Genomic DNA, 20,864 nt, shown 5'->3' with positions numbered 1-20,864 from the left:
AGCTTTGTGATGAGCTTTGAGGGCACTATGGTGTTGAATGCTGAGCTGTAGTCAATGAATAGCATTCTCACGTAGGTGTTCCTCTTGTCCAGGTGGGAAAGGGCAGTGTGGAGTGCAATAGAGATTGCATCATCTGTGGATCTGTTGGGGTGGTATGCAAATTGGAGTGGCTCTAGGGTTTCTGGGATAATGGTGTTGATGTGAGCCATGACCAGCCTTTCAAAGCACTTCATGGCTACAGTCAGTGCTACGGGTCGGTAGTCATTGAGGCAGGTTATCTTAGTGTCCTTGGGCACGGGGACTATGGTGGTCTGCTTGAAACATGTTGGTATTACAGACTCAATCAGGGACATGTTGAAAATATCAGTGAAGACACTTGCCAGTTGGTCAGCACATGCTTGGAGTATACGTCCTGGTAATCCGTCTGGCCCTGCGGCCTTGTGAAGGTTGACCTGCTTAAAAGTCTTACTCACATCGGCTACGGAGAGCGTGATCACATAGTCATCCGGAACAGCTGGTTCTCTCATGCATGCTTCAGTGTTGCTTGCCTCGAAGCGAGCATAGAAGTGGTTTAGCTCGTCTGGTAGGCTTGTGTCACTGGGAAGCTCGCGGCTGTGCTTCCCTTTGTAGTCTGTAATAGTTTTCAAGCCCTGCCACATCCGACGAGCGTCAGAGCCGGTGTAGTACGATTCAATCTTAGTCCAGTATTGACTCTTTGCCTGTTTGATGGTTCGTCGGAGGGCATAGTGGGATTTCTTATAAGTGTCTGGGTTAGTCCCGCTCCTTGAAAGCGGCAGCTCTACCCTTTACCTCAGTGCGGATGTTTCCTGTAATCCATGGCTTCTGGTTGGGGTATGTACGTACGGTCACTGTGGGGACGACATCATCGATGCACTTATTGATGAAGCCAGTGACTGATGTGGTGTACTCCTCAATGCTATCTGAAGAATCCCGGAACATGTTCCAGTCTGTGCTAGCAAAACAGTCCTGTAGCTTAGCATCTGCGTCATCTGACCACTTTTTTATTAACCGAGTCACTGGTGCTTCCTGCTTTAGTTTTTGCTTATAAGCCGGAATCAGGAGGATAGAGCTTTGGTCAGATTTGCCAACTGGAGGGCGAGGGAGAGCTTTGTATGCGTCTCTGTGTTTGGAGTAAAGGTGGTCTAGAGTTTTTTTTCCTCTGGTTGCACATTTAACATGCTGGTAGAAATTAGGTAGAACGGGTTTAAGTTTCCCTGCATTAAAGTCCCCGGCCACTTGGAGCGCTGCCTCTGGATTAGCGTTTTCCTGTTGACTTATGGCCTTATACAGCTCATTCAGTGCAATCTTAATGCCAGCATTGGTTTGTGGTGGTAAATAGACGGCTATGAAAAATATAGATGAAAACTCTCTTGGTAAATAGTGTGGTCTACAGCTTATCATAAGATACTCTACCTCAGGCGAGCAGAACCTCGAGACTTCCTTAGTATTTGATTTTGTGCACCAGCTGTTGTTTACAAATATACACAGACCGCCACCCCTTGTCTTACCGGAGTCAGCCGTTCTATCCTGCCGATGTAGCGTATAGCCCGCTAGCTGTATGTTATCCATGTCGTCGTTCAGCCACGACTCGGTGAAACATAAGATATTACAGTTTTTAATGTCCCGTTGGTAGGATAACCGTAATCTTAGGTCATCCCATTTGTTTTCCAATGATTGAAGATTGGCTAATAGGATTGATGGGAGCGGCAGTTTACTCGCTCGCCGTCGGATCCTTACAAGGCACCCCGACCTACGTCCACGATATCTCTGTCTCTTCCTCATGCGAATGACGGGGATTTGGGCCTTGTCGGGTCTGTAGGATATCAGTGTTGTGGGTTCGATTCCCACGGGGGGGCAGTATGAAAATAAAAAAAATATGTATGCACTCACTAACTGTAAGTTGCCCTGGATAAGAGCATCTGCTAAATGACTAAAATGTAAATGAACTGACATGGTGTCCACCCAATCAAAGGATCAGAGAATGAATCTAGTACTGAAAGCATAAGCTACAGCTAGCTAGCACTGCAGTGCATAAAATGTGGTGAGAAGTTGACTCAAAGAGAGAGAAAGACAATCCTTGAACAGTTTTGAACAAATCAATTTCTTCCAAAATGAAGGAGAAGAAAGAGAGAGAGAGAGAGCTACCTTTCGTTGTATTTTTTTCCCACCTCACTTACTTAGGTAGTGAATGTAGCTAGCTAGTTTACCCTACTCAAACACCTGGCTCAAACAGAGAGGGGTGCTATGTTAGCTAGCTGGCTTTGGCTATCCAACACTGGAACTCTTACAAGTCAAGGTAAGCTTCTGGTTTTATTAATTTAATGCCACCGGGGCCCGCCGGTTTAACTGCTAAACTGCTTGCTGACAGTACACTGTACGGCTATGACGTTAACTAATATGGTGACAACAACATAGGCTGTGTGTAGCGGTTAGCGGTTATGATATGAAGGTTTAGCTTGGGAAGTTTTTTTTGCCTGGTCACAGACAGCTGATGTGTTGTGCACTGAAGTCCACAAGTGAAGGGAAAATGTGAGAGGAGGAGATCGCATAGATGCGAGAAGGAATTATACAACATAAAAGTGATCATGCTGTTTGTATTTGGCTGCTATGAAAGTGAACTGTGTGTGCGTGTGATCAGGGCTGTATTCATTCCACCGATTCTGTTGAATAACGGGGATAAACGGAAGCAAACGGAACGAAACGGGGATTAACATACCTGAATTCATCCAGCAGAAACTCTCGTTTGCAACTGTTGGACTAATGATTACACCCTAGATCAGCTAGATGCAGGCAAGAGTGTAGAAGGCGGTATTGAATGTGTCACTGTCTGTCACCTTGATTACAAAAACATGTCTCTCGAACTGTGCTCCTACGTTGTAAACTTTCATTCATAGGCTAGGTTGTAGCAACCTCATGACGTGTACAGGGAAAATTAGAGTATCATGTAGTAGCCTAAACCTGTCGACGTTACATTGAGCTGGCTGAATGGAATAAAAAAAGGAAAAATAAATTGTCCTCATCTTAAACGGCACCGACCGACACTGATTACAGTATATAAATAAACTCACCTACTCATTATGATTTACAATAGCGGACGTGCACAAAGTTGGCGGCCTCCATGGACTTACCTCGTTTGATAAGTTTGCTGTATTGTAGCTTTCTCACCGTTACTGTCTTTTTATATCTGTATTTAGCACAGTATACATGATCCCAATTGAACAATGTTTTGCGCCATAGTTTAAAACTCTGTACATAGTGCTAAAACAATGACGTCATATCTGTATTCTGCCATCTTTATGCACATGCATGTTGAGAAAGTGCCATTGAGTAGGGAGAGGAGGCAGGGATGTAGCTCAGTTGATAGAGCATGGCGTTTGCAACGCCAGGGTTGTGGGTTCGATTCCCACAGAGGGCCAGTATAAAAAAAAATATATGTATTCACTAACTGTAAGTCGCTCTGGATAAGAGCGTCTGCTAAATGACTAAAATGTAAATGTAAAATGGTTCCATCAGTACCTGTGCTCTGGGAGGCTTTGACCAATCCCTGCCTCAGGACCTCCCGTACCCACGTCTTGACCTTTGCCCTCCCCTCCCCGCCCACCACTGACACAACCAGGTTGGGCGGAGGTAGCCCCCAGTGGGTCGTCAACAGGGTGTAGACGATGGCAGGAGGGGTGTCCCACGAGAGACGCAGGAACTAGGAGAGAGAGAGAAAGAACGGTAAATGTCAATAGTAGACAGTCTATACTATAATATAGTATAAAGTATATAGTATAGTATACTCTCTTCATCTCCTTCCCTTCATCTGCACTAATGTAAAAGATCTGTGTCTCTGCTCTCTCATTACTACCAGAAAGCCATAGTGATGATGATTAATCAATTCAGGGACAAAAGGAATGTTGACAGGGGAAAGAAAGGTCTATGAAAGGTGGAAGCAGCAGAGTGAGAAACAGTCAGACACAGACAGACAAGTACATACATAGCAAGAGAAAGCAAACAGATCTAGATAGCGGGAGAGGGAGAAGCATACAGACAGACAGACAGACAGACACACACACTCACAAACACCTACTTTGCTGTGTCTCTTGCTGGCGCCGGCAAACTCCAGCTCTCCGAAGGCGTCGGTGGGGTACTCGGAGGAATGCTGGGAGCTGTCCCAGTGGCTGACGATGGCTGTGCTGAAATAATCCCCCAGAGCCACTGACTCATGTGTGTCCCGCGTACCCCCACACTGACACAGCCTGCCATTACTAAGGGAGAGGGAATGGGACAATCAGCAGCAGCATAGGAAAAGATTCCATACGCACATCCAATGTTTTTGGCAGGTGCTCAATATAAACAAATAGAGTGTAGTGTGCAGAGTCTCTTTATAATATACAATAATTATCAGCATCATCATTATAGTCAGCACCATCATCATTACATTGATCATTTACATTATAAGCATAACCATCATAATTTTCTTCATCATTACCATATTCAAGCTTTACACAGTTATTGGCCTCCTGAGCTTGCATTGTTTTGCGCAATAGGTGAAAAATTAGAAATGTTAATAAAATAAATGTAGAGAATGTGGGAAACTGGGAATGCAATTAGACTTTACCTGAAAGAATCCTCTACGAAAGTTGTGCACACTCGTTTCTTGATAATTTTGGGTATCCAGCTCTGAAATTATAATTAGGAGAAGGTTAGTTTATAACCATCAAGATTTATGATATTTGATTGATTCAAGATCCAAAATACACATGATTTGGTGCGTTATGGCAGGGGTTCTGTTTCCACTCTGAGACTTTCAAAAACTCTGGGGCCCCACTAGATTAAGAGTAGGCCTAACTGTTAGGCCTTCTGCAATATTAATTGCAAAATATGACACTGTTTTTTATATTTCAACCCCTGTCAAACTGTGCTCATCCATTACATGTGAAAAATATTGGTCTTGCTGCTGTTTTCTATTTGTACGTTTTCTCCAGCTTTTTCTGGGACACCTTGAAACCTCACCGAGGCCCCCAAAGGTTGAGAGTAATAGGTGCTTTGAAATAAGTGCCATGTAGTGTTGCAAAACTACAGGTAATTTACCAAAGTTACCAGAATTTTCTGTAATTTCAGTAATAAACAGGTAATCTATGGCAATATATGGTAACTTTGGTAATTTATACTTGAATAACAATTGTTTTAATGTATTAACATATTCATTTTTTTCTTCATATTTATATATGTGTCCATATTGTCCATGTCATCAGTTTCTAGTGGATAGACCATATTGTTCAAGAGAAAATAATTAATGAAAAAAACCTCTAATCAACAATGGCATAATTTTCAATAAACTCTGCCACCAGTTTCCCACCCATTTGCCATATTATTACTCCTACACAGCAAATAGCCCAGTCTGACCTAGTGTTGATCTTCAGTGTAACATTCTAGTGTTGATTCAGGTATTAAAAACCATCATTTTCATATTTCCCAGCATGCTCTATTGCAGGTAGATTTTTTTGTTTAAATATCTATGTTTTTGCATTGATTGATTAATTAATCTTATGCTACTCAAATATAAATAACATACAGTTTGTTAAACTAATCCAACATGTTACTTGGACTTTTTGCACCCGTTACTGAAATGGCTGTTTCAGTTTAGATGCTTTAGGTAGTCTCATATCTTAATCTCCCCAACCCGGCCGTCATTCTGAATGCAGGTTGCGGGGAAATAAAAATTCAAAATGTTGGATATCACCACTCTGGCTGAATTCCAATAGAAATTACACATCACTTTGCAAGCCAGCATAATGTGACTTGCAGTCCTGATGTTACCTGTACACCATGAGTTTCAGGCCACTGTAAAGGGGTAAAACTAGGCCCTCAACATAAGGCCTTATAAAATATGTGTTGTATTGTGTTAAAGAATTTAAGTTTAATGATAATATATTTGCTTAGGTTCACACTTGGTGAAGGCCACAGGACTGAAATGGAAAATGGGTATTTTTCTCCCTGCTCTGCTGATGAGAATTTTTCTCAGCTCATTCAGGAGTAATACAGGCCTAGTGCACTAATTTGGTGCGGGGGAAACATTTTAAATATATATATATTATTTTCTAATTGTGATTGATCAGGGGGTGCTGCAGTACTACTTCCAGAAGCTATACTCGAAAGGCAAGGCACTCTGGGAAATATGCAAATAAGGCTTTACACTAAGTAGTGTGTTAATTTAACACTGAAAGGTGTGGACCCCTATAGACACTGGACCAGTGTTAAATCAGACCAGTGGTAGATGTAACACTCTCAGTGTTGATTTAACACTGGGGAATTTGCTGTGTATCTAAAAATCCATGTTTATGCAGCATGTTTACTTTTGGCGATGCTTGGAACACAGTGAAAGTGTTACAAAATGACAATGCATAAATGCCCACTGAGATTTAAAACTTGATCAATTGTAAGATAATGTGATACCAGGAGGAATAGCCTACATATATTTTACAAACGAATAATACCCTAAATATGTTGTTATCCCACATTCTACAGTAGTGCATAGCTAGGCTACTCTTAAGACAAGTTTCAAAATGTTGATTGAAGCGGTGTTGAAAGCTTCACGCTGCCGCGCCACCCACGCATTCAAAGATCCACCGCACGCTCAGCCTTTTTCAATCGTAGCCTAGTCCCCACATAATAAATACCCCCACATGAACTGCTCCCACGTAAAATCATGCGGTAAATCAATACCGTATAGTACAGTAAACTTTAGTTTACAACGGAATACAATTTCTCACAACTTTTTGAAGCATTCCCACCTCATCTTTCTCCGTCTTTGACATTTCGCCGCCGCCTTCTCCTTCCGCATCGCTCATCTCAAATATCTGTCGTTTTATTCAAGTAAAGCTATGAACCGATAGGTTATCCATTTGTTTGAAACTTTTCTAAATGAGTGGCCATGTGTTGAGGGTTCAGAATTGAGTATGAAAATCCAGTTTCGTTGTGGTTACATTCGGCGACGTGTCCGTGCTAGGTAGGTGTGGTTAGAATCATGAAAAGGTATATAGAAGGAAATCTGAAAAAAAAATGTATCGTGAAAATGGGGGAACACCAATGCAGCCTATGAATAACAAGTCAAGTCTAGACAGATACTTAAGGCATGTGCAGGATTTGACAAACGGTAGATTGAGCCGAAATTGTAAAATAAGGGAAAGTCAAACCACAACCAAACACAATTCTACAGACATTTATATTATAATTTTATTTTACAATACATTTAAATATAGACGCATCTCTCTTTGTACAAAACCTTTGATTATATTTGTCATTCACACACACAATAATCTCCTGGGTGCAGAGCACTGTTAAAGTGATAACCTCACAAAACCTTTGATTATATTTGTCATTCACACACACAATAATCTCCTGGGTGCAGAGCACTGTTAAAGTGATAACCTCAAAAGTAGTCATGTTGAGATGAGTCCACGCCCCACTCCATCTGTTGTGTAGATCCAGTTATGCCTCAATCCCAAATCAATGAGAAAGATAAGACACAAGACTGTCCCTTTAGTTCCCATTCCTTTAGGATTGAAACATATAGCTGAACATGGACCCCTCTCAACATCGGACTGACAAACTTTGATTTTGGAGCAAAACATTTTGATGAATGTACCAGTCCATCGGTGAGCACACTCAAGTGGTGGGATAATAACGTTGTTATAATGTAATAATGCAGATAATAAAGTTGAATATGCTCCAAACTCTCCACCTTTAACAGTTCATAATACACTGAACAAAAATATAAATGCACCATGTAAAGTGTTGGTCCCATGTTTCATGAGCTGAAATAAAATATCCCAGAAATGTTCCATATGCACAAAAAGCTTATTTCTCTCGAATTCTGTGCACACATTTGTTACATTCCTGTTAGTGAGCATTTATCTGTTGCCAAGACAATCCATCCACCTGACAGGTGTGGCATATCAAGAAGCTGATTAAACAGCATGATCATTACACAGGTGCACCTTGTGCTGGGGACAATAAAAGGCCACTCTAAAATGTGCTGTTTTGTCACACAATACACATCTGATCACATGGTTTTTCATACCGTGTGTAGCAAAATGTGAGATCCCATTGATTTCACTGTGGTTCCAGTGCTTTCTTCGATTCCAAGCTGCTTTCAAACACCGACCTCTACTGGATTTTGTACTAAAAGTTTCACCTGACTGGTAGCTTAGCAGGTAGAGTAGGGAACTATGGAACATTTAGTGATGTGAGGGTATGTGGTGAAATTGTCTTATGTGAAACCACACTTTCTGCACTGTTGTATGTCTAAAAATCACACGCTGCTATTTATTGCTGGCCGGCAGAGGTCCCTAATGTGCATTGTGAACAGATAATGAAGCTCTGAGTATTGAACAGTTTTTCAGCATAATATGGTGAAAGTGGCAAAGCCTCGGTTTCCTGTCACTAGCAGAGTGATGTGTAATTCTTATTGGAATCCAGCCAGAGTGAGTTTATCCAACAATTGGACATTTCAATCCAGTGACGATTTTAGCATGTAAATCTTGGTGGGGCAAACAACAACAAAATGTGGGATGCATTCCAGCAAAGCCACTACACAACACAACACAACACAACACAGCACAGCACAACACCAAACAATACATGAATTGCACTATAACGGTGACAAACGTTAGGGCCTACATAAAGCTGTCCCAACAGCAGAGTCCCAACAGCAGTCCCAACATCTTACCACTGCAACACCTGGCTATCAGCGGAGCTTTGTCTGGCAGCGAAACATTTCATTCATCCTCATTTACTGCCTTTTAATAAAACATAGCTGATATGGCTGACTTGCTTAAACAAATGTGGTTCTACTGACAATTGAGATGTACAAACTATGGCATAAGGGGACGACAAGCAGATAAGAGGTAATTTCGATTAAGACATTAATGAGCGAGCTAAGACGGACGTAGTCAATATAACTATTTGTTCAGCACTTTTGAAATACAGTGTTCTCCCTGTACACCAAGTCAGAACAGCAGGATAAATAAAGGGGGCATATAAGCAGACAATGAAAACACTTACAATATTCGATGATTACCTTTCTCTAAAACAGGTTATAGGCTACATGTGCACCACCAAGTCAGAACAGTAGGTGGAATTAAGAGGGGAAAAGAGACCAAATTATTAGAGTGAGGCACATGGGCTACTAACAGCTTACTACACAACATACAATTAGTATTACTTTCTTAGCTACAGTATACATATCTCCCTGGCATATTACATAATTTATGCAGCAGCATACAATACATTTTTGGACTCACCTTGTTGTGCTGTGCTCACTTGAACAGGACGTCATCAAAGCCTGGCATTCTCTGGATTTATGGTGCTTTCAAGACAACTAGGAACTCGAAAAAAAAACAAGGTCGAATCATGATGACGTCAGTGATCTTCAGGTCGTAGCTCTAGAAGAGGCCCAAGTTCCCAATTTACAATTCCAAGTTAGATGACCGTTCAAAACGTATTTTCCCAGTCGGACCTCGTTTTTCACCCGAGTTCCCAGTTGTCTTGAACTCACTGAAGTTAGATTTCCCAATTCCGAGTTAACAGTTGTTTTGAGCACGTCACAAATCATGCTTAATTGACAGCATGGCCAATGTTGAATGTTTATCATTTTAAGCTTGGAAAAGAGACCCTTAATCCCAGACTTGGGACCACACAGCCACTCATTTTTACATTTACATTTTAGTCATTTAGCAGACGCTCTTAACCAGAGCGACTTACAGGAGCAATTAGGGTTAAGTGCCTTGCTCAAGGGCACATTAACGTCATTTAGCAGACGCTCTTAGCCAGAGCGACTCACAAATTGGTGCGTTCACCCTATAGCCAGTGGGATAACCACTTTACAATTTGGGGGGGGGGGGGGGGGTTAGAAGGAATACTTTATCCTATCCCAGGTATTCCTTAAAGAGGTGGGGTTTCAAATGTCTCCGGAAGGTGGTGAGTGACTCCGCTGTCCTGGCGTCGTGAGGGAGCTTGTTCCACCATTGGGGTGCCAGAGCAGCGAACAGTTTTGACTGGGCTGAGCGGGAGCTGTGCTTCCGCAGAGGAAGGGGAGCCAGCAGGCCAGAGGTGGATGAACGCAATGTCCTCGTTTGGGTGTAGGGACTGATCAGAGCCTGAAGGTACAGAGGTGCCGTTCCCCTCACTGCTCCATAGGCAAGCACCATGGTCTTGTAGCGGATGCGAGCTTCAACTGGAAGCCAGTGGAGTGTGCGGAGGAGGGGGGTGACGTGAGAGAACTTGGGAAGGTTGAACACCAGACGGGCTGCGGCATTCTGGATGAGTTGTAGGGGTTTAATGGCACAGGCAGGGAGCCCAGCCAACAGCGAGTTGCAGTAGTCCAGACGGGAGATGACAAGTGCCTGGACCAGGACCTGCGCCGCTTCCTGTGTAAGGCAGGGTCGCACTCTCCGAATGTTGTAGAGCATGAACCTGCAGGAGCGGGTCACCGCCTTGATGTTGGCGGAGAACGACAGGGTGTTGTCCAGGGTCACGCCTAGGCTCTTCGCACTCTGGGAGGAGGACACAGCGGAGTTGTCAACCGTGATGGCGAGATCATGGAACGGGCAGTCCTTCCCCGGGAGGAAGAGCAGCTCCGTCTTGCCAGGGTTCAGCTTGAGGTGGTGATCCGTCATCCATACTGATATGTCTGCCAGACATGCAGAGATGCGATTCGCCACCTGGTTATCAGAAGGGGGAAAGGAGAAGATTAGTTGTGTATCGTCAGCGTAGCAATGATAGGAGAGACCATGTGAGGATATGACAGAGCCAAGTGACTTGGTGTATAGGGAGAAAAGGAGAGGGCCCAGAACCGATCCCTGGGGGACACCAGTGGTGAGAGCACGTGGTGCGGAGACAGCTTCCCGCCACGCCACTTGGTAGGAGCGACCGGTCAGGTAGGACGCAATCCAGGAGTGAGCCGCGCCGGAGATGCCCATCTCGGAGAGGGTGGAGAGGAGGATCTGATGGTTCACAGTATCAAAGGCAGCAGACAGGTCTAGAAGGACAAGAGCAGAGGAGAGAGAGTTAGCTTTAGCAGTGCGGAGAGTCTCCGTGACACAGAGAAGAGCAGTCTCAGTTGAATGACCAGTCCTGAAACCTGATTGGTTTGGATCAAGAAGGTCATTCTGAGAGAGATAGCAAGAGAGTTGGCTAAAGACGGCACGCTCAATAGTTTTGGAAAGAAAAGAAAGAAGGGATACTGGTCTGTAGTTGTTGACATCAGTGGGGTCGAGTGTTGGTTTTTTGAGGAGGGGAGCAACTCTCGCTCTCTTGAAGACGGAAGGGACATGGCCAGCGGTCAAGGATGAGTTGATCAGCGAGGTGAGGTAGGGGAGAAGGTCACCGGAGATGGTCTGGAGAAGGGAGGAGGGGATGGGGTCAAGCGGGCAGGTTGTTGGGCGGCCTGCAGTCACAAGTCGCAGGATTTTATCTGGAGAGAGAGGGGAGAAAGACGTCAAAGCATAGGGTAGGGCAGTGTGAGCAGGACCAGCAGTGTTATTAGACTTAACAAACGAGGATCGGATGTCGTCAACCTTCTTTTCAAAGTGGTTGACGAAGTCATCCACAGAGAGAGAGGAGGGGGGGGGGGGGGGGGGAGGATTCAGGAGGGAGGAAAATGTGGCAAAGAGCTTCCTAGGGTTAGAGGCAGATGCTTGGAATTTAGAGTGGTAGAAGGTGGCCTTAGCAGCAGAAACAGATGAAGAAAATGTAGAGAGGAGGGAGTGAAAAGATGCCAGGTCGGTAGGGAGTTTAGTTTTCTTCCATTTCCTCTCCGCTGCCCGGAGCTCTGTTCTGTGAGCTCGCAGTGAGTCATCAAGCCACGGAGCTGGGGGGGAGGACCGAGCCGGCCGGGAGGATAGGGGACACAGAGAGTCAAAGGATGCAGAAAGGGAGGAGAGGAGGGTTGAGGAGGCAGAATCAGGAGATTGGAGGGAGAAGGATTGAGCAGAGGGAAGAGATGATAGGATGGAAGAGGAGAGAGTAGTGGGAGAGAGAGAGCGAAGGTTGCGGCGGCGCATTACCATCTGTGTAGGGGCAGAGTGAGTAGTGTGGGAGGAGAGCGAGAGAGAAAAGGAAACAAAGTAGTGGTCGGAGACTTGGAGGGGAGTTGCAGTGAGATTAGTAGAGGAGCAGCATCTAGTGAAGATGAGGTCAAGCGTATTGCCTGCCTTGTGAGTAGGGGGGGACGGTGAGAGGGTGAGGTCAAAAGAGGAGAGGAGTGGAAAGAAGGAGGCAGAGAGAAATGAGTCAAACGTGGACATAGGGAGGTTGAAATCCCCCAAAACTGTGAGGGGTGAGCCATCCTCAGGAAAGGAACTTATCAAGGCGTCAAGCTCGTTGATGAACTCTCCAAGGGAACCTGGAGGGCGATAGATGACAAGGATATTAAGCTTAAATGGGTTAGTGACTGTGACAGCATGGAATTCAAATGAGGAGATAGACAGATGGGTTAGGGGAAAAATTGAGAATGTCCACTTGGGAGAGATGAGGATTCCTGTACCACCACCCCTCTGACCAGATGCTCTCGGGGTATGCGAGAACACATGGTCAGACGAGGAGAGAGCAGTAGGAGTAGCCGTGTTTTCAGTGGTGATCCATGTTTCCGTCAGCGCCAGGAAGTCGAGGGACTGGAGGTTGGCATAGGCTGGGATGAAGTCAGCTTTGTTGGCAGCAGAACGGCAGTTCCAGAGGCTGCCTGCGACCTGGAACTCCAGGTGAGGGGTGCGAGCAGGGACCACCAGGTTGGAGAGGCAGCAGCCGCGCGGTGTTGTGCGTTGTTTGTGTAGCCTGTGCAGAGACGAGAGAACAGGGATAGGCAGAGGCATAGTTGACAGGCTGTAGCAAATGGCTACAAAAATGCAGAGGAGATCGGAATGAAATGAGCTAAGCATCTGGGAGAGGAGAGAGGGGGGCCTCCCTCACCAAAAACTTCTACCTCAGAAACTAAAATTGTTTCACTGAACAGTTGTTCAATGTTTAAAGGAATAAACTCAAACCCACTTTATTCAGCTAGCCAACTATGACACCATAGCTGACTAGCATGCTAGCATCCAATAACACACAGTTTAACACACAGTTAAGCACCAATACTCACAACAAACCACCAATAGTGTGTTAACTAGCTAACCAGCATGCCAGCATCCAGTAACACACAGCCAAGCACAAACACTTGGTCACAGCAAACCACCAATAGTGTGATAACACACTAAACAGATCATTCGTGTCTGTGTCAAGTTCCTTTCATGACGCAGCAATGATTCAACATTGGCTAGCTAGGACAAGTATATTGTAATTAGCTACTACCGCACCGTTCGCTGGTCGTGCTGGGTAGCTAGCAATGGCCACTGTGTTGGCTTTGTTTGAAGAACGGCTAGCTAGCTAGCTTCGTGCTACACCCGGCACACAATGGCTACTGTGTTGACTCTGACTCTGTTCGAAAAAAACGGCTAATTAGCTCGCTTCGTGCTACAGCCGGCACGGCGGAAGACACTGCCAAGACACAGTAGCTACCCACGATACCTAGCTATGACGCCGTAGCTAACTAGCAAGCTAGCATCCATTAACACACAATTAGCACCAATACTTGGTTACAACAAACTGCCAAGAGTGTGTTAGCACACTAAACAGATGATTCATGTCCGTGTCTAGTTCCTTACATAACGCAGAACGCAGCAAAAATTAAACGTTGGCTAGAAGCACATTTAACAGTGGGAACAGCTAATCGTTACCAGTAGCTACCCGCTAGCTAGCTAGCCTCGTGCTTCGATACTAACCTACAATAACCTACGGAAACCTACAACAACAACAATACTAACCTATAATAAATACAATACCTAACTACAACTAACTACCAACCTACGATCTAATGCATGGTTAAGCTATACTCAACACCAAATGAGAAGTTTGCTTACCTCCAGCTACGCTTACCTCCAGCTTTGCTTACCTCCAGCTAACGCAGAACACAGCAAAAATTAAACGTTGGCTAGAAGCACATTTAACAGTGGGAACAGCTAATCGTTACCAGTAGCTACCCGCTAGCTAGCTAGCCTCGTGCTTCGATACTAACCTACAATGACCTACAATAACAACAATACTAACCTATAATAAATACAATACCTAACTACAACTAACTACCAACCTACGATCTAATGCATGGTTAAGCTATACTCAACACCAAATGAGAAGTTTGCTTACCTCCAGCTAGAGAGCTAGCTAGCCTCCACTAGCCACTCCACTGAATAGCAGGCTAGTGATTGCTTTGCAATGCTTGCAGTTAGCCACTGATTCCTTCCAAACCACTCTTTGTTGAAATTGCGATTTCCAACTTGTTGTGTAATGTTTATGTCCAGAGGCTGATGAGCACCATTTCTCTTCATTATTTCTCTTCATATGACAAGGATTAAAAAGGATTTGCCAGTAGATTGTCGACTTGATTCATGATGATGACTGCTAGCTAAGATTTTGAAAGCATGATGTTGACATGATCAGTCCAATGAAAGCTACTGTAGATATAACGTGATTTGACGTCATTTTATCTGTGGCCAATGACCTTAAGCCTTCTTGGATGGGCACTTCTAATGTAACTCTATGGCAGCACCCAAGGGGCTTGAATTTTCGAGCTCTACCCTTAGACTTGGCAGAGACGTAGTGTCCCCATGAGTAACAGAACACTGAGCCAATCACGGCTCAACAAGACAATATTACCAACCCCTACACTCTGTATTTCCCGCTCGCTGCCCCACCACCACAGAAAGCACTGAGCTAGGCTGAAACACCTGCATTTTGGAGCTGCCTTACTCAAGAAAGAAAAAAGAGACCATGTTTGTATGCCGCTTTATTAACTCAATGATTTTGTATTATTTTTTAACTGATATGTAACACGTATTAATGCCAAAATAACATGCAAAACAGGCAAGGCAAGCCCCCCCCGCCACTAATTGTTTTTATTTTTATATATATATTTTTAGCTAAAACTGTGGGGCTCAAAACCCACCTGCCCTGAGTGACGGGTCGCCACTGTTTCAATCACCCACAAAATGCATTTAGAATGACAGCCTGGATGTGAAAAATTTGTAAACAGGACTACCTAAATCATCTAAATTGGAACAACCATCTCAGTAACGGGTGCAATAAATCCAACTTTTAACAGAATGGATTAGTTTAGAAAAATGTATGTTATTTATCTTTGTGTAGCATAAGATTAATCAAACAGTCACTGTACATGCAAAAACACAGATATTGCAATAAACAATTCTGAAAATTAACCTACAATAGAGCATGCTGGGAAATAAGATAATGATGGGTGTAGTTTTTAGTGTTTTACTCTACACAGAGTAAAAACGACACCATCACACTCAACTCTGGTTATTAACACCAACACTGGGGTTATTTTACACCACTGAGTGTTAATTTAACTCCTGAATCAATACTGGAAATGTTACACTGAAAAATCAACACTAGTTAAAACTGGCCAATTTGTGTGCCTTACAATACACTGCTGGTTCACTCATAGTCCCTTCTATTCTCCAATACTCTCTGCTCAATAAATTCACAGAAGATACTAATTTGAAAGACATACTGTAAAATCATGGCAAAGATATCAACTATTTCAGTACTGGACAGTGCCTTGCAAAAGTATTCATCCCCTTTGGTGTTTTTCCTATTTTGTTGCATTACAACCTGTAATATAAATGGATTTTTATTTGGATTTCATGTAGCGGACATACACAAAATAGTCAAAATTGGTGAAGTAAAATGAAAAAAATTACTTGTTTCAAAGAATTCTAAAAAATAAATAACCCCCTTTGCAATGAAGCCCCTAAATAAGATCTGGTGCAACCAATTACCTTCAGAAGTCACATAATTAGTTAAATAAAGTGCAATCTAAGTGTCAAATGATCTGTCACATGATCTCAGTATATATACACCTGTTCTGAAAGGCCCAAGAGTCTGCAACACCACTGAGCAAGGGCCACCACCAAGCAAGCGGCAACATGAAGACCAACGAGCTCTCCAAACAGGTCAGGGACAAAGTTGTGGAGAAGTACAGATCATGGGTTGGGTTATAAAAAAATATCTGAAACTTTGAACATCCCACGGAGCACCATTAAATCCATTATTAAAAAATGGAAAGAATATGGCACCACAACAAACCTGCCAAGAGAGGGCCGCCCACCAAAACTCACGGATCAGGCAAGGAGGGCATTAATCAGAGAAGCAACAAAGAGACCAAAGATAACCCTGAAGGAGCTGAAAAGCTCCACAGCAGAGATTGGAGTATCTGTCCATAGGACCACTTTAAGCCGTACACTCCACAGAGCTGGGCTTTACGGAAGAGTGGCCAGAAAAAAGCCAGTGCTTAAAGAAAAAAGGCATGTGGGAGACTCCCCAAACATATGGAAGAAGGTCAGATGAGACTAAAATTGAACTTTTTGGCCAAACCCAACACCTCTCAACACCTCTCATCACCCTGAGAACACCATCCCCACAGTGAAGCATGGTGGTGGCAGCATCATGCTTTGGGGATGTTTTTAATCAGCAGGGACTGGGAAACTGGTCAGAATTGAAGGAATGATGGAAATTCTTGAGGGAAACCTGTTTTAGTCTTCCAGAGATTTTGAGACTGTGACGGTGGTTCACCTTCCAGCAGGACAATGACCCTAAGCATACTGCTAAAGCAACACTTGAGTGGTTTAAGGGGAAACATTTAAATGTATTGGAATGGCCTAGTCAAAGCCCAGACCTCAATCCAATTGAGAATCTGTGGTATGACTTAAAGATTGCTGTACACCAGCGGAACCCATCCAACTTGAAGGAGCTGGAGCAGTTTTGCCTTGAAGAATGGGCAAAAATTCCAGTGGCTAGATGTGCCAAGCTTATAGAGACATACCCCAAGAGACTTGAATAGTTATGCATGCTCAAGTTTCTGTTTTTTTGTCTTATTTCTTGTTTGTTTCACAATAACAAATATTTTACATCTTCGAAGTGGTAGGCATGTTGTGTAAATCAAATGATACAAATTCCAGGTTGAAAGGCAACAAAATAGGAAAAATACCAAGGGGGGTGAATATTTTCGCAGGCCACTGTATATGTAAAATGATACATATATACACTGAGTATACCAAACATTAGGAACATATTGAGTTCCCCCCTCCCTTTACAAGGTGTCGAAAGCGTTCCACCGGGATGCTGGCCCATGTTGACTCCAGTGCTTCCCACAGTTGTTTCAAGTTGGATGGATGTCCTTTGGGTGGTGGACCAATCTTGATACACACGGGAAACATTGAGCGAGAAAAACCCAGCAGGTTGCAGTACTTGACACAAACCGGTGCACCTGTCACCTACTACTATACTCCATTCAAAGGCACTTATATTTGTTGTTTTGCCCATTCACCCTCTGAATTGCACACATACACAATCCATGTTTCCTGTCTCCTCCCCTTCATCTACACTGATTGAGTGGATTTAATAAGTGACATCAATAAAGGATTCACCTGGTCAGTCTATGTCATGGAAAGAGCAGGTGATCTTAATGTTTTATATACTCAGTGTATATATGTATCATTTTACATATACAGTGGCTTGCGAAAATATTCACCCCCCTTGGTATTTTTCCTATTTTGTTGCCTTTCAACCTGGAATTTGTATCATTTGATTTACACAACATGCCTACCACTTCGAAGATGTGGGAATACCAGATACATGCACAAATATCCCTATATAGGTGCAGTTTAAAACATTCTTACACATATATTTTCAAACGTATCAGATTATGCAAACTCCTGATGTTAAAGTTTAAACACTGCGGTAAACACTAATGCTCAGGCACTATTTAAAAGCTTATTCAGATTCAGAAGTGTTCTTTGTGGAACCCTTCTTGCCTTCCAAGGTATCCTTCTTGCCTTCCAAACAATCAAAGAATGAAAAAGGTTTTAGGTAGAACTCTTTGCCTTACAAAGAAACCTGGTTCTTCAGATTAAAACGGTTCTGAGTAGAACCATATCCCGCCGCAAATAACCCTTTTGGAACCTTTTTTTTAAAGAGTGTAACTCTGCCTGTGTTAAGTCTGAGGGCTATGGTCATAGAAGCGGTCTATAAGGGATCAATGAGTCACCTGTGTGTTGATCTGAGAGGTGAGGCTACAGTCAGAGGCACAGTCAGAAGCAGCAGTACAGCCATCTCCACACTGCGGTGGCCTATAAGGAAGATCATATGATTATTACATAGAAATGACTATAACATTGCATTGTATAACATTTCACTACACTACCAATATAGAGTAATATATTGCACCTTTCATGATATGATTATCCATGCTATCACTGGAATAACATGGAAAACATTTGTTATATTTTCATACATTTATCAATTCCCATGCGAGGCGATATGCGAGAATTTTTTTAAAAAGTACTGATACACCCTCATATTTATACATACAATTGCAACTGACTTTGAATGAATTAATACAAGTATAGAAATGAATAAAAACTCACCACTAAGAAAACTGAAAATCGTGTTTTGCCTATTTAGGTAAAACATTAATCCTGAAATTATTTGTGTTATATTGTATTGGTCTCTGGGTGCTAGTTCTCAAACTCTAGCATATTTTATCCTTCTCTCTCCTTTTATAAGCTGGAGAGATGGGGTGAGGGGAGGTGTGTCCAAAGGTTGCTATACTCAGAAGCTAACTTCCCCTCCCATAATAAATCAATTGTTTTGACAGTGTTATTGTACACTTAGTAATAGCTACACTTTAAATACAGTTGAAGACGGAAGTTTACATACACTTAGGTTGGAGTCATTAAAACTTGTTTGTCAACCACTCCACAAATTTCTATAGTTTTGGCAAGTCGGTTAGGACATCTGCTTTGTGCATGACACAAGTAATTTTTCCAACAATTGTTTACAGACAGATTATTTCACTAATAATTCACTGTATCACAATTCCAGTGGGTCAGAAATTTACATACACTAAGTTGACTGTGCCTTTAAACAGCTTGGAAAATTCCAGAAAACTATGTCATGGCTTTAGAAGCTTCTGATAGGCTAATTGACATAATTTGGAAAGTGTACCTGTGGATGTATTTCAAGGCCTACCTTCAAACTCAGTGCCTCTTAGCTTGACATCATGGGAAAATCAAAAGAAATTAGCCTAGACCTCCACACGTCTGGTTCATCCTTGTAAGCAATTTCCAAACGCCTGAAGGTACCACGTTCATCTGTACAAACAATAGTACGCCAGTATAAACACCATGAGACCACGCAGCCGTCATACCACTCAGGAAGGAGACGCTTTCTGTCTCCTAGAGATGAACGTACTTTGGTGCGAAAAGTACAAATCAATTCCAGAACAACAGCAAAGGACGTTGTGAAGATGCAGGAGGAAACAGGTACAAAAGTATCTATATCCACAGTAAAACGAGTCCTATATCGACATAAACTGAAAGGCCGGTCAGCAAGGAAGAATCCACTGCTCCAAAACCGCCATAAAAAAGCAGACTACGGTTTGCAACTGCACATGGGGACAAAGATCATACTTTTTGGAGAAATGTCCTCCAGTCTGATGAAACAAAAATATAATTGTTTGGCCATAATGAACATCGTTATGTTTGGAGGATAAAGGGGGTTGATTGCAAGCCGAAGAACACCATCCCAACCGTGAAGCACGGGGGTGGCAGCATCATGCTGTGAGGGTGCTTTGCTGCAGGAGTGACTGGTGCTCTTCACAGAATAGATGGCATCATGAGGAAGGAAAATTATGTGGATATATTGAAGCAACATCTCAAGACATCAGTCAGGAAGTTAAAGATTGGTCGCAAATGGGTCTTCCAAATGGACAATGACCCCAAGCAGTTGTGGCAAAATGGCTTAAGGACAACAAAGTCAAGGTATTGGAGTGGCCATCACAAAGCTCTGACCTCAATCCTATAGAAAATGTGTGGGCAGAACTGAAAAAGAGTGTGCGAGCAAGGAGCCCTACAAACTTGACTCAGTTACACCAGCTCTGTCAAGAGGAAGGGGCCAAAATTCACCCAACTTATTGTGGGAAGCTTGTGGAAGGCTCCCCGAAACGTTTGACTCAAGTTAAACAATTTAAAGGCAATGCTACCAAATACTAATTGAGTGTATGTAAACTTCTGACCCACTGAGAATGTGATGAAATAATTAAAAGCTGAAATAAATCATTCTCTGTACTATTATTCTGACATTTCACATTCTTAAAATAAAGTGGTGATCCTAACTGACCTAAGACAGGGCATTTTTACTAGGATTAAACATCAGGAATTGTGAAAAACTGAGTTTAAATGTATTTGTCTAAGGTGTATGTAAACTTCAGACTTCAATTGTACATACATACCATGTATTTATATGATAGGAGAGCTTACCAGGTTCGCATCATGATTTTATATGGAATGCAAATTTGCAAGTGTTGATTTTAAATTCACTGTGTAAGAGAGTAAAACGATCCCATTTAAAACCATGCCCATCATTATTATATTTCCCAGCATGCTCTACTATAGGTTGATTTTTTAGGATTGTTTTTAATATCTGTGTTTTTGCATGTACATTGATTGACTGTGTCATGCGTCAGTGTGTAGCGGTAGGACGGAGTCAGGAGCAGGACACAGAACTTAGTCAACGACGTACTTTACTTCTCACAAGTAAATAAACATATCTTCCACGCAGGGAAGAAAATACAGACTCACATGTCAATGACAACAAAACAACTAACAATCACGCACAACACCAAGAGGGAACCAGAGGGTAAAATAGGGAAACAAATTATCGTAATTGGAACCTAGTGTGTGCAA

The 20,864-nt window shown here is 42.9% G+C and overlaps 1 protein-coding gene across 1 annotated transcript in view; it reads right to left on the bottom strand.

The window, feature by feature from the left end:
* Nucleotides 1–7,023, bottom strand: part of LOC311099758 (transient receptor potential cation channel subfamily M member 4-like) — a 110,984-nt gene extending 103,961 nt beyond the window's left edge. The window contains exons 1-4 of the mRNA XM_084140502.1: nt 6,801–7,023; nt 4,625–4,686; nt 4,094–4,271; nt 3,538–3,718 (exon numbers count right to left, since the gene is read on the bottom strand). Coding sequence (XP_083996628.1) covers nt 3,538–3,718; nt 4,094–4,271; nt 4,625–4,686; nt 6,801–6,857 — 478 coding nt within the window. The 5' untranslated portion in view covers nt 6,858–7,023. The remainder of the gene's footprint in view (nt 1–3,537; nt 3,719–4,093; nt 4,272–4,624; nt 4,687–6,800) is intronic.
* Nucleotides 7,024–20,864: the final 13,841 nt, after the last annotated feature.

The sequence above is a fragment of the Coregonus lavaretus genome (assembly GCF_964263955.1).
Source record: "Coregonus lavaretus genome assembly, chromosome: 1".
Taxonomy (NCBI): Eukaryota; Metazoa; Chordata; class Actinopteri; order Salmoniformes; family Salmonidae; genus Coregonus; species Coregonus lavaretus.
Note: the sequence above shows the minus strand (reverse complement) of the source record. Positions and strands in the feature narration are given on the sequence as shown.